This window comes from Amphiura filiformis, chromosome 15 (genome assembly GCF_039555335.1).
Source record: "Amphiura filiformis chromosome 15, Afil_fr2py, whole genome shotgun sequence".
Lineage (NCBI taxonomy): Eukaryota > Metazoa > Echinodermata > Ophiuroidea > Amphilepidida > Amphiuridae > Amphiura > Amphiura filiformis.
This window is the reverse complement of record NC_092642.1, coordinates 49121468-49139048: the sequence shown is the minus strand read 5'-3', so window position 1 is coordinate 49139048 and position 17581 is coordinate 49121468. Positions and strand designations below refer to the sequence as shown.

General features: G+C 35.6%; 1 protein-coding gene across 1 annotated transcript in view; it reads right to left on the bottom strand.

Moving 5' to 3' along the window:
* LOC140171767 (ras-specific guanine nucleotide-releasing factor 2-like) overlaps positions 1–17581 on the bottom strand; it is a 340945-nt gene that overhangs the window by 41098 nt on the left and 282266 nt on the right. The window contains 2 exon segments of the mRNA XM_072195087.1: positions 15519–15614; positions 16754–16901. Coding sequence (XP_072051188.1) covers positions 15519–15614; positions 16754–16901 — 244 coding nt within the window.

Here is a 17581-nt window from a genome sequence, read left to right as displayed (position 1 = left end):
AATATTCAAGGAATTGAAAGACCAAATAACCAAGTCTGTTCTCATGTCATCCTACTCCGGGGCACTCAACTGAAATTTTGGTAGGGGTGTGCGAACTTTGGGAACTAAGAACTGATTTTGGGAAAAGGGGCTTGATGAACTGAAATTTCAACATTTTTGGTCGGTCTTGTGAACTAAAATTGGGCTAAATTATAGGCTTTGCAGCTAAAAAAATTCCAAAATTTTCCAAATTTTGGCAAAAGAGCTACAATGATCCAAATGTGGGTCTTAAGGAACTGCCGGGGAGCCTGAAAAAGGGACCCTTGGCCGCCGCACATGCCCATACCCCATTTACATGTGAGTACCCCTCCAGGATCCTACTCAGTCTTTAATTCTCAGAGCTCAGTTCACTTATAACTTATCATGCTCTATTGCATAGGCCCTGCATACTTCCTTACTCCAGGTGGACATTTATGCATCAATTCATCTCAGAGCTCAGTTCACCTATTAATCCTCACTATGGCCAAGAAAAAAAATTGTTTGCTTGCCCTCAAATTAATTTTAACAATTGGGTCGGTCGGTTGGTCGGGATTTCATTTTGTTTTTTAATTACTAACAAACTCTTCTACTGTTTGTATTAATTAAGGCTCAAAATATGAAAAATCAGATAATTTTGGTGTCAAAATGAATCAACTAACATTACAAAACAACTAAAATGTTGAACACAAGCTCTAAAATACATTTTTTTTACATCTTCAGAATGCAAAAATGTGAAAAGAAAAACAAATTTCAGGAATTTCCAAAATTAGGGTCGGTCGGTTGAGGGCAAGTAAACATCTTCTTTTTTTTTTTGGCCTAAATTAAAAGTTTGTCTCAAAAGCTCCTGTGCAGTAGAAATTTTTTGCATGTTAGTCATGCCTGAATTGTCAAAAAACAATTTTCATTTTCCTTTTTAATTTTTCCACTGATATGAAAACATGAATTAAGGCAGTGATTTGAAGTTGACAGCTAAAAACTTCCAAAATTTCATCGCTGTGTTTTTTAATAGCAAAAGTATAAAATAAAGAACATAAGACTCAAATCACAAGATTCAAATCATGTTTTGTATTTGTGATTTGTTTTGTGTAGAATATGTGCAATGTTACACACAAAAACAAGTTTCTATGAGTCGTAAATCAATATATGTAAACAACAACAACAACAACAACAACAAAACAATGCATTCCACATTAAGATTTTGAGCATCAGAGGAGCTTTGAGATAAACTTTCAAATTAAAGGTAGACTATGTATTGTTGGTCGAAGCAGCCAAAAAAATTCTATTTTTATTATCTAAATCAATATATTATTAAAAAATAGCATTTTAATGTTTTGCTAAAGTTAATTCTACAAATCATATACTTTGAAAACTTGTTTGATTTATTGTTGTTAATGAGTTATGTACGTTTTACAAAAGGGTTGTTGTTTCAGCTCTCTTACCAACATAACTCAAGAACCACAGGACCTATAAAGTATATCTGTGATATTTGAATTCTTCTACACACTTGCTATGAAATGATTAATGCAATTTTGCCAAAGCTCATTACCATTCGCAAGATGCCATGAACTACCAAATCGCAACATGTTAAAATAGTTGCTAACCTTAATGGGGCCTAAGTACAAGGCCCACACTCAATCTATCTTTAAGCTTCAAGGATTGGTTCTCATATTATTAACTTGATAATTGCATAGGGATACTAATGACATTGTCAAGGACTATGAACAAGTTGCTAATTATCATGGATCATTTGAACACCAGATGAGATCAAGTCAGTAAATCCCTTTGAGACCATTAATCCATACCTAATTACATGGTTACATGTAATATTCAAGAGCTTAGGATAGATGCAAGTACACTGCAGACAGGTGCAATTGGCTGCCCTGAAAAAATTTATGGTACGCTGTAGTACTTCAAATGCTCCGATTTTGATCAAAGCGGTCTCAAATTGTTCTGCTTGGAACAACATTTTAAAACAAAGAATAGTTTGCCAAATCTCAGGTGTTTAATGGCATTTAAATGTTGGGTTATACAGGGTGTCCCAAAAAAAAGAGGCCCCTCATATTTGCGCCCTCTTTTTCACCTATTTCTGAAAAGTTGATCAAATATATTTTGATATGTAAAGAAACCTTGAGTCGTTAGCTGTAATAAACTAAAACAATTATATCAATCGGCTCACAACTTTTGAAGATATGCTCTTTTAAAGAAATGTATCCGTTTTTGACTCTGTCCACGGAGAAGGTTTGGCTACTTCAAAGATTGAAAAGGACACATACCATGCATGAATATCAAACATTCTTTATAAAATAACTTTATTTATGGAATGGGCTTTACCGGTGGGTTTATGGGCAATGGATTTTGTTAATAGTGTCATTAATTTGTGGGTAAAATGGATGCGAATGGGACTTCTTTTACTTTACTTGCAATTACTTATTTTTTCTTGGTTATGCCTTTTTTTTTTATTATTTTTCTTACTTTCTTTACTTTGTTGTTTCTTGCTTTCTTTTTTTTTATTTACAACATAAGTCATTTCTCTTTTTAGGATAAAAGGTAGCCCTAAAAGGCTATTTGGTTTGTCTTTGGTTCTTCTGAAGTGAGTTTTCTGTGCTGCTCTGCCCTCTACCTGGTTGCCTCCTTGGCAAATACAGGTTTCAGCCCTGGTCCTCATTGCATCAATTGCGTTGCGTACCATCCTTGTGCGCCGGATACTTGCGAATGCATTCAGTAATACGTTTGCGAAGATCTTGGATTTTGCCACAAAAAAAAAAAAAAAAAAGTGGTGTGAGGTCTGGTGATCATGCAGGCCACTCCACAGCATGAGCCATCCCAAACACTCTGTTTGCTATCCGTGGACAGAGTGAAAAGCAGGTACTTTTATTCAAAAGGGCATATCTTCAAAAGTTGTGAGTCGATTGAAATATTTGTTTTGGTTTATTAAAGCTAACGATTAAAGGTTTCTTTACATACCAAAATATATTTAATCAACTTTTCAGAAATAGGAGAAAAAGAGGGCGCAATGAGGGGCCTCTTTTTTTTGGGACACCCTGTATAAAGGTCATGAAATGTTTGAAAAACATTTGATATGAAAAACACTATTTAACCACATTTTAAAATTGTTTGTCTAAATGTTATTGGAAAACATTTTGACAAACATTTTTCGCAAAATATTTTGTCAACACTTACATTTTATACCCTTTTAACCCAACATATAAACATTTTCTGTATAACATTTTATGTTTGCTGGGTATATTTACTACTGATAGTTATTTACTTATTTGCCTGTCTACTGCTGATAGCTCATAATCAAACATATTCTGCTGATAGCCGATTTCTTCATCAACCACCCCCTACTGATAGTTTATCACTTCTTGAGCTATCTACTGCTGATAGTTTATTACTTCATTAGCTATCTACTGCTGATAGCTCATAACCTTATCAGCTATATTCTGCTGATAGTTCATTACTTCATCAGATACATACTGCTGATAGTTCATTACTTCATTAGCTATCTACTACTGATAGGTCATTATTTCATCAGCTACCTACTACTGACAGTTTGTTACTTTATTAACTTTACCTACTACTAATAGTTTATTACTTTATTAGGGACTGTTCACAAACACTTGTTGGGGCCTGATGCAAAAAAATTCATTGCGTAAAATTTTTCGGTCCCTTTACAGACCTCAAAATGTCAGACCCCCTTTTGACATGAAAGTTATGGATCAACCCCATAGAAAAACTCAATTTTCCCAGGAAATTGGTCATTTTTTCAGGCCCCCCCTCCCTTAGGAGGGTCAAAAATGTTCAGAGTCCCCCTTTTTGCATCAGGCCCCCCTAACAAGTGTTTGTGAATGGTTCTTTAGCTACCTATACTACTAATAGTTCATTACTTCTTAAGGTTATACGAAGTATTCTTAGTCAAAAAAAAAAAAAAAAAATCAATTTTCATTATCTGAATCAATATATTATTGAAAAATAACACTTTGGTGTTTTGCAAAAGTTCATTCTACAAATCATATACTTTGAAAACTTGCTTAATTTATTGTTGTTAATGAGTTATGTACGTTTTTACAAAAGTGTTGTTGTTTCAGCCCTCTTTACAACATAACTCAAGAACCACAGGACCTACAAAAGTATATCTCTGATATTTGAATTCTTCTACATGCTCGCTATGAATTGAGCAATGCAATTTTTGCTAAAGCTCACTACCATTCGCAAGATGCTGTTAACTACTTTTTTTCTGCTGCTTCGACCAACAATACATCATATAACCTTAAGGTAAAACATCCAACCATTTCCTCCATCTGTTGAGGAAAACTGCAATGAAGTCCACAAAGTAAAATGTGCAATATTTTTTGGAGAGATCCTAAAAATTGTGGCTCAGTGTTTCAGGATTGGATAGCATGAGCAAGATTGAAATCTGCTATGCTGTTGTCCAAGCCCCTGAGCACTACCTGCCTATCTAACATTGCCTGTGATTGGTCAATTACATGATATCTTCACTTTAATCACCAATCAGAATGGAGCTCTGCAAATAATTCACCCCTATGCTGTTGTCCAAGATGAAGTGCATACTTTTCTAACCGCTTTTCTGATCGGCTGCTTTGATATAGGAGTGTATGAAACATCAATGTATTATAGTTGAGGCGACAAAACCCGTAGATTTTCAGATTTTGAGATTTCCAAAAGTGGACTGAGTTTCACAGAAATTGTTGTATGCATGTAAAATCAGCTGTTTTGGGCAAAAGGTAGATTTAATTTGACTGAAAAAAAAATGTATGCAAAACTAGGGGAAACATTGCAACAAAAATAAAAGAAATTTATTTACAGAATTAAGTAATTTTTAAAAAGTCATTTGCTAAAAAAACTACCAGATTGTCCAACCCTACTTGTAAGGTCCATAGAACCTAAAGCCATATTGTAACATTTGTTGCGGAGGACACCCTCAATGTGGGTCACGACGGAGTGACTCGCATTGGCAACATATACGCTGGCATTAATTAACAATTTTCTTTGTGTTGTTTTATCTGTTTGGGCCAAAATTAAAAGAGGACATATCTAAACTAACATTTTATCAAAAAACTACTCTATTTCTTATGAAAATGTTAAAATATAGCTTTAACCCCCTGAGTACTACCTTTCGATCTAACATTGCCTCTGATTGGTCAATTACATAATATCTTCACTTTAATCACCAATCAGATTGGAGCTTTGCAAATAATTCACCACAATTTTTTTGTGTGGTGAAATTATTCTAACAATGTTGCTGATTGGTCCAATTGATAATGAAAACTTCTCTTTGGCCAATCGGCAGGTACTTCTCATGGGGTTAAAGATAAATCATGCAGTATTGGCTTGTAAGATATCTAATTAAGATCAACTAATACTAAACATCCATACCCAATATATGTAAAACAGAGGTCAAAGGTTAATAAGATACCATAACCTTTGCGGTCAATAGCCATTATAAAAGGTTAATAAACTACCTAAAGATATGTCTAAGACAACATTGGATGGGAGTACAATATTGAAGGTCAAAAGTCGGGACAAAAAGGTCGAAAGGTGAGGATCAAAAGGGTCATCATGATATCACTGATGTGTGGTGTTACAATGACTTCACAACTTTTACACATTCTTTTCCATATACTTTGATATGCAAAATCATAAACCATGTCATCTAACAGCATTTTTGATTGGTTGATAACTTGAAATGCACATTTCAATCGTCAATTATGACTAGGCTTTAAACAATTTATGGTCAAACTTGCATTTGCAGATGATCTTATTAATACCCTCCTTGATTGGTTCAAAATTGGACACAGTATTCATTTTAACCAATCGGCAGGTAGTTCTAATGGGGTTAACAATATATAGTATGAGGTCAAACAAATAGGTTAGGGGTCAACGGCCAGGAATGGAACTATAAATTTGGGCAATATCTGGTGAAGTAGAATTACGGCATGTGTTTATTCCATAGATACAGCCATCCTTTGTAAGAATATTGCCCAAACTTATCTAAACAATTGTAATAGTTCCTACACATTTCCCATGCACAGAAGATATGAATTACTAACCATAGAGAAAACTATATAGAATAAAGACAACAATAGGAAGGGCAAGGGTCAAAGGTCAAATATGGGATGATAACTTACCAAAATATCTGGTTTTCACATTACTTTCAAGAATAGATTTCAGTATTGCGATAACAAAACCAGTGGATTCTATAACCCTACTACAGAGTTGTCTACTAAAGCAACATGATACCTAATGTATATTAATCGAAGCTACAAGGTTGTAGGGGCAGACCTTTAGTGAAGATAGGTAGCACATTATATAATGTGACACAATCAAGGGGAATGAGTCGGATGTCGCTAATATTGATTTTGAGATATTGGCAAAGAAAGTGTTAAAATTCTTTTGTTTTATATTGTTTTCAGCAACTGATAAATTGATGTAACTTTGCAAAGAAAAGTCATATCAACATGGGATGTTCAGTTTCAGAAAGCTCTAAATGTCCTCTTTAGAAACATATGTAAAACTCATTTTCGACCATGGTTGACATGTGACTCATTCCCCTTGATCATGTCACAATTTTTTTCCAGATTTTACGCATCTTTTTATGCATTGTTATCTATTGTTTTCAACATTTTCATTTTAGCAAGCCACATACCAGTAGTAATAAATGTGATATGTTAGTTTTGTTAACAAAATTGTATTGCATCCTCCTGAAAATAGGAAAATTTGCATTGTTTTTATCATATTCACAAAGGTCTATCCCATAAGGCCAAGGGTAGATGACAAATGAGAGGTTAAAAGTCAAAGGTCATGACCTACCTTGGTGGTTTTTTCATGTGCCTTTGGTACTTCCAATGCATTTTGTTCCAATGCATCATTTTGTAGCTTTGAAGAAAATGATGAGGGTATTAGGTATCGCATGACACACCTTCAACAAACATATGCCTCATGCTCTTGTTCGATCAAGCCCTATATGTGATGCAATCAAGCAAAATCAGTCGGAACTTGGAAATATTGATTTTGAGATACCCAAAGAGAGGAAATATTTCCTTTTGTTTTCTGTTGTTTTGGGAATTCTTAAATTGCTCATACCATTGGAACTGGTTGTTCAATATCAATGGGGTTTTCTGCAAAATGCAGCTTTGTAAATGCTTTCCTGTAAGAAACTGAAAATTTTATATTTCCGAGTTCCGACTGATTTTGCTTGATCGCATCACATATGTGAACAGGGCTAGGGCTAGGGCAAACAGGGCAGATCAATGGTTCTAGGCAAATGATAGTACTCAGAACATGGTTCTTCCTATATAGCCTTTATCAAACCTTTTCAAGCCTAAAATGGTTCTTTCTGGCCTTGAACATTTTAGTTCTTCGTAACACTATTTAAAGGTGGATTTTGTGATCCTAGCATCCTCTTTTTATGACATTTTTCAGTACACGAAAAAAGCTAATTCCAAAAATTTGAGTTGATTCTGATTTTGCGTTTGCAAGTTATGCATGATTATGTGTATAACACTGCTCCATAGGGCACGGTGTGTAATTTCGTTCTGGTATACCAGAGCGAAATTGAATTTGACGATATTTTTACTAAGCGAATTACGGTAATCTGCAAGAAATTTTGGGTACATAAACATTATGTAGCCAGAGGTTTCCAGTGGTATAAAAATCTCAACTTTTTTTGAAAAAAGTGGGGGATAGGCTGTGGATCACAAAATGCCCTTTTAAGCTTAGATTCTACAGAACAGCTTAAGAACCCTTCTACTTGGAACCTTTTTTCTAAGAGTGCAGGGGTACTTAACTTTGGAGTTAAAAACATTCATTTTGCCTGCAAAATAAATTTCAATTTTGACATAAAATGAAAATCAAGACTTAAGAGCCATTCATGTCATACCAAAACTTGAGTTTTACAAGTTCAATTCAAGAAGATATGTATGAACAATGTATTTTATAAAAATGCCATGTATGAAGGCAGCCATACAAAATATGCCACAGAATCATTTAAGGTATCAAACGGAGTCTCAAAAAGACTTGAGCAAGTCTTTTTGAGACTCCTTTTGATTCATTTTGGCAGTTGCAATGTGGCCATGTATAGGCTTATATAGGCCTATCATCGACAGAGTACAACACTATCGTATGTGCAGTAGAATGTAATAGATGCCTTTTGTAAAACACCTATTGTTTGCAGCACAACCCCCTTATCATGCTCATTGCAAAGTGTTGATGTTCTGTATACTTTCCTGATGGCCACTAAGCTAGCCCAAGATATCACCTTTACATGTGGTTGGGTGTTTTTTCAAGCGTTATTGGTTAAAAGTAAGTACATTTAAATTGAAATGTTGCAAATGGCAGCTATTGCATTCTACTGCACTTACGATAGTGTTGCACTCTGCCGATGATATCAGTTGTATTATTCAGGGGCAATCATTACTATAAATGGTTCTACAACAAGTTACAATTTCCAAAACCACACCACATCACAGTCAAATCTTGATCTTGCTTATCTTCATTCTCTCCGATTGTGTGGTTATCCAATATGTATTAAAAGTTTTCAATTTTTTGAAAACCCTAGTTTTTTTTTAAACCTAAAATAAATTCTACTTCAATAATTAATTCTACGAAATAACTGCTAGTAGATAACTAATGGACTAGAAAGGTCAAAGGTTAAGGGTGATGTAAAACCAAAAACTGAGGTCAAAGGGTTAATTAATCCATGACCTACCTTACTTTTAGATTTGGACAATGGAAGTTGATTCAAGTATAGTGGGATTTTTCGCTGGGTTAATATTTTTGTGATTTTATATTCTGGACAGTTTAGTGGGTGTTTAATATGTGTTTCCAAATATATTCACATTAAGTACTATGTGTAATAATACTTTTGCAGGGTTAAAAATTATGCGGCTGCCTAAGAAAAGGGACTGTGAAAAGCAAGAAAATTAAACCCCCTTCAAAAATATCCCACTATACAGTATATGGTGCCCATCAGCACACATATCAATTTGTGTTTGTTACTAAAATTTCCATTACGTTTCACTACCTGGAAAGAATTGATCAAAATTGAATTCCCTCATGAGGTGCGTATCTGTCAATGAGTTGGAGATCACAAGGATGTCATTATAGCTAGAGGTAGTATCACACAAATGGGTCAATGAGTTACATAAAAATGACCTTGTGTGGTATTCAGTTCCCAGGAAGTAAGTTTAGCCTGAGGCAATTTGTGGTTAATGTTGATCACTCATTACAAGAGTTATTACCGTCGATTTGGTTGAAAAAGGAGGTAAAACATGATCAAATCTCTCCAGGTAACAAAACGGAATGCATCATTTTGTTGATTTTTTTTTCCTGAAAACCGTGAAGAAAACTGTATTTTTAACAATTTGAGATCCTCCTAATAATTTAGATGTATTTTCATATCAACGAGGCTTGATATATGAATAATGATTATAAATTTTGCATTACCTTCTAATGATCACTACATTCCTGGAGATTGTTACATTTTTAAGAAAGTGTGCCATTTTAAATAAAACAGGACATATCATTTTTATACACAAACGTGCCAGAAAAGGATTTAATATTTTATTCATTGTGCAAATAACCAATTTCCATGCCACACAGAACTTGCACATCTATCGGGAACTAAACATTTTGTTATGCTAAAAAGCCTTCCGAATTTTGTGTGTTGAAGGTCACGCTCTACATACATCAATGAACATCAAAAGAGAAGCTAGGCTGATCTCTGTGTCAAAAAAGACACAGAATTCCTGGTGCACTTGTGTATAATTCGCTGTCGAAGTAACATAATAATCGGATTAACTACCATAGCAATGTATGAATACAATTTTTTACTATATCGCCTTGCACTACAACGTTCACGCAGTACCTATGCATTGAACCATATCATTCTGAATGATCACTCGCACCTGTAAGATAAGTATCTTCAATCTATGATTTCAGACATACACAGGTGATAAGTGCAGTGCAACCTGCTTGTAGTGCAGGGCGATCTAGTCAAAATTGTATTCATCCATTGCTATGGTAGTTAATCTGATTTATTACGTCACTTCGACAGCGAATAGTTGTTTGACAATTACACCTGTTGTGTAACCGACTGTTATAAAATGCTTCTAAACACATACATGATTCAGGCGGCCATTGGAAAAAGGCTCATCACTAACTCTATCAAAATAATGATTGATGGGAAATTGATCAAAACCCTTGAGGAACCACACCATCAACTTCCATTGGCCTAACAGATTAAAGGTAACAGGTAAGAGGTGAAAGGTGAAAGGTTATACTGAGGTCAAATATCAATTAACTGGTGACCTACCTTGGTTGTCTTTTCATGCACTTCACCGACTTGAGGCTTGGAAATAGAGAAATTATCAAGAGTGATACAAGTCAACCTCAAAGCATACTATTTTCACAAGATCTTTGAAATAATTATATAATAAGCAGTATAAACAAATGCAATATCATAACATATCGGAGAAAGATGTATAAATTCAATTTCAATTTGCAAAATGTTTCATAAATTGTGGTTAATATTTATCCAAATGTTAGTAATTATCATTGCTAGAGGCAAAACTATAAGATTGAAAAAGGACACCGAGCCAGCCTGACAAACATTTGAGCACAGACAAACAATTTCCATTCCAAGCTAGAGCATTTAGATTGAGATTTACTAATACCTAGAAAATCAAATCATGGAGACAGATTTACAAAAGAATACTTTGGTCAACCACTGTTAAAACAATTGCCATTTGTCCCCACTGTAGGGCCAACTATAATTTGGTTCACCTCAAGTGAAGTAGTGACGTCAATGCTTTTTTGCAGTTGCGCCACAAGCATGCCAACGAACCGCCCTTGTATGCATGTACACTAAGCATGTTTAACTTTACGTGTGCGATTCGATACTGCAGCAAGTAAAATATGCACCTACATCACTACTGAACTTGAGGTGAACCAAATTATACGAACAACTCAATTGGGTGACAAATATTGCATTAAGAATTACATGCACACAATTTACCCAAATGTTGAATTGCCGGCCCAATGTTGGGTAAAAATGACCTGACATTTTAACAGCTAGGCACAATAAATATTGAAAAATCACAATATTACCACAAAAGCAGAGTAAAGAATGTTAACAAAGATCAATGTAAGAATCATATTAGTAACAGACAAACCAAAAACTATGTTATAATCTGCTGCACTAGCTGCATTGCGTAATTAGTAGGCTAATATATTCTATTCAAGCAGTGGCGGCGCTACGGGGGGGTTCTTGCCCCACTTTTCAGACAAATAACAATTTTTGTTGACAAAAATTGTGTAGGGGTGTCACACCCCATCGCCCCCCTCCTCTAGTGACGGCCCTGCCTCCACACAATTAGGCCCAACAAATTCTTTGTTGCTCCCCCGACCAACCCTATACCCTTTAATAAATAGAAAATAACAAGAAAGAAAAGAAAAAGAACCCTAAACAAAAAAAGAAAAGAAAAAAAAGAAGATGAAGCGATGTGTAGCCAGTGGGGGGGGGGGATGAGGGGCAAATGCCCCAAGTCAAAACCCTTGCCCCCATGTTGCCACCCAGTCAAAACCCAAAATTACAAAAAATTCCACTTTTGCCACAAATTTGGTTGATTTTGCCCCCTGAAATTCACTTTGTCCCTCAATGCCCCCGAAAAAAAATTCCTGGCGCCGCCACTGTGTGTAGCAGCAACTTCTACTTCTAACAGAAACTAGTTTGTCTCCTTATTCTATTTTTACGCCTCCTAATAAACTGCTTATAATTACATTTCCATGTTTTCTCAGCATTTTAGAATATTATGATAGCACTTACACCTGAGTTTGAACATCCGTCATTAGTCGTTAAACATGACAAGTCATTGGTTATTTACAAGTCCTATTAATGGTAATTGAATTGCAAAAGTACTATATATTGTTTATCTCCTTATTCTATTTGTACGCTACCTAACTGCTTATAATTACATTTTTCCATGAATATTTCTCAGCATTTTAGAATATTATGATAACACTTACACCAGAGTTTGAACATCTATCATTAAGTGCATTAAACATGACAATTGGTTATTTACACGTCCTATATGGTAATTGAATTGCAAAAGTACTATATATTGTTGATTTAAGAGTGAAACATCACACCACATAAGACTACTTAACATAAACATGAAGTTTTTGATGTAAATATTGTTATGTTATATTTCATATTTTTTTATCTTGACTATAAGCAAGAGATATATCTAAAAAGGGCTTGAAATGACACGGCAATGTTGAAGTTGAAATTATAACAATGTTTTTTTTTTTTTACATCTACTATACTGTGAATGTTTTCTCATTGTTAATACTGTCACAGTCATTGTAATCATTGTCATGATCATCGATCAGGCACGTCCCTGGGGCGCGTCAGGGCACCCATGGGCCCCCACTTTTTGCACTTTGTGCACTTTTTTTGCCCTGTTTTGAACTATTTTGCAGCTTTGTGTAACTTTGGGCACCCCACTTTTTGTCACCTTACTACACGCCTAGATGATCATCATCATTGTCATCTTCAATGTAACCATCGACAGTAAGTCATTTTCTAAATATTTTGCCAACACACACTTTGGGTTTATTTAGCATGCAAGACCAAGAATTTTTTGTATGATTGTAGCTTCTAACACCAATCTCCAAGCTTATAATATTAAGCGCTAGCTTCTAATACCAATCGCTAAGATAGTAAGACTATATCTGATTAAGAGATAGCTTCTAACACCAATTTCCAAGCCTGTAAGTCTATACCGTAAAACCTCGCTCTACAAGCATATAGAGTGTTTTTGATTATAACAATGTTTTTTTTTTTTACATCTACTATACTGTGAATGTTTTCTCATTGTTAATACTGTCACAGTCATTGTAATCATTGTCATGATCATCGATCAGGCACGTCCCTGGGGCGCGTCAGGGCACCCATGGGCCCCCACTTTTTTGCACTTTGTGCACTTTTTTGCCCTGTTTTGAACTATTTTGCAGCTTTGTGTAACTTTGGGCACCCCACTTTTTGTCACCTTACTACACGCCTAGATGATCATCATCATTGTCATCTTCAATGTAACCATCGACAGTAAGTCATTTTCTAAATATTTTGCCAACACACACTTTGGTTTTATTTAGCATGCAAGACCAAGAATTTTTTGTATGATTGTAGCTTCTAACACCAATCTCCAAGCTTATAATATTAAGCGCTAGCTTCTAATACCAATCGCTAAGATATCTGATTAAGAGATAGCTTCTAACACCAATTTCCAAGCCTGTAAGTCTATACCGTAAAACCTCGTCTACAAGCATATAGAGTGTTTTTGATGCAAACTAAATTATTACGAAATAGCCGTAAATATGACAGTACAATACAGTGGTTTTACAATAATACTTGTTGCTTGTATCGGTAATTTATTTGCTCAAACTCCATGATGTTATTATTTTGTTGATGGGTGGCACCTGGATTAATTTAGCTGTCATCAAAATCACTATATATGCTTGTAGACGAGGTTTTATGGTATTTTATTTCACTTCTAGACAGCTACAAAATTATCCACTCAGCTCAAAGGAGCTTGCTGGAATCTGACTTTCATGGAATACATTATAAAATAACAACTACACTAAATATACACTAAAGCATATCCCTATAATCTTGCTAACCATTAGGCGACAAAAAAAACAACCACCCTGTCCTGCCGGCGGACAGACCTTTTTATAAGTCAGGGTAGGTCGGCCAGGCCTTTTTTTTTGCAAAGGACCTAATCACCAAAATCTGTAAACATTTTTGCAATATTTTGAAATACAAAAAAAAATCCTGAAATTTCAGTGGTGTAGATTTCTTTTTGACATGGGGGGGATGAGGTTGGAAAAAAAATTCTTGAAGTAAAGTGAATCCAGCACGTTGGTAACAGAATAATGTTATGCTACAAATGAAAAGTTTGCCATATTGAAGCTAAACTGGTCAAATATGGTGCTAAAGTGGAATAATTTCACGCAAAGCACGTACAAATTTGCACTTTGGAAGCTAAAATAGCCAAATATGAGGTTAATTTGGTCAAAAACCCACATACAGGCATCAACATGGGGGGATGATTGTATGGACCATCCCCCCTGACAAAATATTGGGGGGATTTACCCCCCCCATCCCCCGGATCTACGTCTATGAATCATTTACTGTGCTCTGCATTATTATCCAATGACACATGCTATTTATTAATGTCTTTAGGGAGCGATCGTTATTTATGACAGAGGGGGGAATGGGAAAATTTAGGGGGAACACGAAAATTTTTTTGGGTCTTTAGGAGGGAACCTGAAATTTTAGTTGAACCAGGAGGGGGGATTGTTAAATTTTAAATGGAGAAAATTGGGAAAACAAGGGTGAACGCGAAAATTTTGAGCGGACGCGAGGGGGGAACGCGAAATTATTTGTCGATATTTTTCCAAAACGCCCATTCCCCCACCGTAAATAACGATCGGTCCCTTACAAGCCAGCAACACGGCAAAAGTACTGTGCCCCGAATATTAGGCTAGGAATATAACTTAATTCAAAACTGTACACATACTATTTAAGCTTATTTACTAATAAAATATGAGCCTAGCAACATAAAGTTTCAGCATTTCTAGCATAAGATGTTCAAGTTTACCAATGTTTCGGTTTGTTTGCCATATTTTTACTTATGTGTAAGCTAAAAGTAAGCCATGAAGTGGGTCAATAAACCATGCTAATTTAGTTGCTTGGCTCATTAAAGCTTACTTGTGTTAGGCAACCATTGAAACATGCATGTTAAAACTAAGATAAACTCAAGACAAATTTTGATACAGTCAATTAAATATAGGATTTACCTCATCCGTTATCTTTCAAGTCCCACCACAGCTTTTGTCAAATTTAAGCCAAAAAAATGTTGAATTTGACTATCAAATACATTTGAGTCAAATTTGAGTATTTTATTTTGCCAGTTTTGTTTAAAGTTGTCTTGAATTTCTTGCAAAAATGGACAAGATTACAAAAATGTTTTATTGCTCTTTTGGAAAGTGCTCAAAAATACTAATAACATGCAGATAATGGGCTATTCCATTTAAAATCCACACTACCCCTGTGGAAGATTTAGCTTAAGTCTTCCACAGGGGGAGTATGAGTTTTAAATAGAATAGACAATTGGGTAACTTCCATTTAAAATATTCACTCCAGTTGTGGAAGAAATAGATAAAGCCACAATACAGGGGAGTATGGGTTTCAAAATGATCAACCCTGACCAATTACATTTGATAAACATACTCCCCCTGTGGAAGATATTCCCAAAATCTTCCACAGGGGGAGTATGGATTTCAACTGGAATAGCCCAATGCATCCATCTATCAAACCCTTCTGACAATGAGACAGTGAAATCATTTTTCCATTCTGATGTTATGTTTACGTATGTATTTTGAGCACTTTCCGGGTTACAAGATTAAATACCAACCCTTTTGACTTTCTTGATGTGTTCTGACTCGCTCTCCTCCTGTTGCTTCTGCAGGTCTTCGGACAGACGGCGTTCTTTCTTCTGTATTGCATTCAACTGCAGTGTATGGGTGGAAGAAACACAAGACATCAATCAACAACACATAATATTGCATTTTTATTTTCACTTTTGAAGGAAAGAATAGAGCTTTTCAAACATGTCAAAAGTAAAAAATATTGTTATTTCCTCCTGCTTTGTAATGGACTCCACTGGTGTGTCCAGGATCTTTTCCTGTTGGGGGGCTCAGCCCCTCTTCAGATTTATGCAGCGGGGGGCTTAAGGGCTAAAACCACCAAAAAAACGGCTGATTTTACATGATTTTTAACAAAGTGCAGGGGGCTTCAGCACCCAAAGCCCTCCCCCCCCCGGACATGCCACTGGACTCATTACACCGTGATAGATTAACAGTTACTTGCTGTGCTTACAATGGGCATATTAGCATGTTTCAAGAGAAAAGTATAATGGAATATATGATGCAGAGCAGATCTTTAACAATCATGCTCTTATAAATGTCTGTAGGCCTTTAGGGAGCTTAAGAGGTTTGATTTTGAAATGAAAGTGAACAAGATCTGCATGTTACATTAGCCACATCCCTTAGTTGCAGGGAACAAAGTGTCTCAAATGTTTTTTTGATTCAAATTATGGGATCACATGACATAAAAATCACATTTCTAGCAACTTTAGCAACAAAATAAACCAGCAAAAACATATAACCCAGCCAACTATGGATGGGCAAGGGGCATTTCCCCCTATAATAAAATATAATTTTTATTATTACACAATATTATAGGGCGCTCTATGGAACTTTACAAAAGAACAAGAAGTAAACACAGTACAGCAATATACATAAGGAATAATAATACAGGAAAAAAACACACAGAGAAATTAACCTAGGAACAAAAATGGTTTTATTCTGATGTATGCCATAATCAAGAAATCTTTTGACAAAATGAAAGACAAAACAACATACAATCTGGTCAAAAATCAGATCATATACGGGACAAACATTTTACATTGCAGCTATATACTGCACCATCATTCTGTTAGAGCCAAATGTCCACTATTTTGGGCCAAATTTGCCTTAATGTGGGCCAAAATGGCCTAATTTTAGGAGATTTTGGCACCATATTTTACCTCTGTCCTCCCCCCCATTGCTCCTCCCCAGAAAAAAATACTGGTGCTGGAAATAAGTTTACCTCTGATTTGAGCCTAACCACCTCATTTGTCAGTTCCTCACACTGTTGACGAAGCACAAGTTTGGCTGTTTTTTCACTGTCTAGAATCTGCAGCAGATGCAAGTATTTCTGTTCTAATTCTTCTTTTTGGAGTAGTAGACTGTTAAAACTGAAAGTAAAAAACATAAAGAGGGATGTTATTGCAGTTTAATTTTACATAGGCTTAGTATAATTTCTTTTGGGACCATTCACAAGAGGGGCCTGATGCAAAAAAATATTCATCACAAAAAGTCAGTGGCGGTGCCAGGAATTTTTTCCGGGGGGAGGGGCATTGAGGGGGCAAAGTGAATTTCAGGGGGGGGGGCAAAATCAACAAAGTTTGCACAAAATTACCTTAAAAAAATGAATTTTTTTGTAATTTTGGGTTTTTACTGGGGGCAAGAGCTCTGACTGGGGGAATTTGCCCCTCATGCCCCCCCCCGTGGCGCCGCCACAGAATAAAGCTAATTATTTAAAGGAGCTAGGATGATCCAATTTTACCATGTACTATGTTTGAATGATCTAGATCCCCACTCCTCAGTTATGAAAAATTGTGCTTTAAGGCCTGCATGAAACTGTGTGAATAATAAATTCCAGTCCTAACATTTCACAGGGTAAATTTATGAGAAAATTAAGTTTTTCATGATACCAAAATCTTCATTTTGATTGAGAAAAATTAGAGAGGAGGATGTTGATCAGACCTCTCTCTCTCTCTAGGTGCCATATCCTAAGACGTTGGCGATCATGTCGTGCCACAATTCTCTGTTATAAGCCATCTCCAGAAGCTCTGTCGCTTTATGTTCAGCTCCC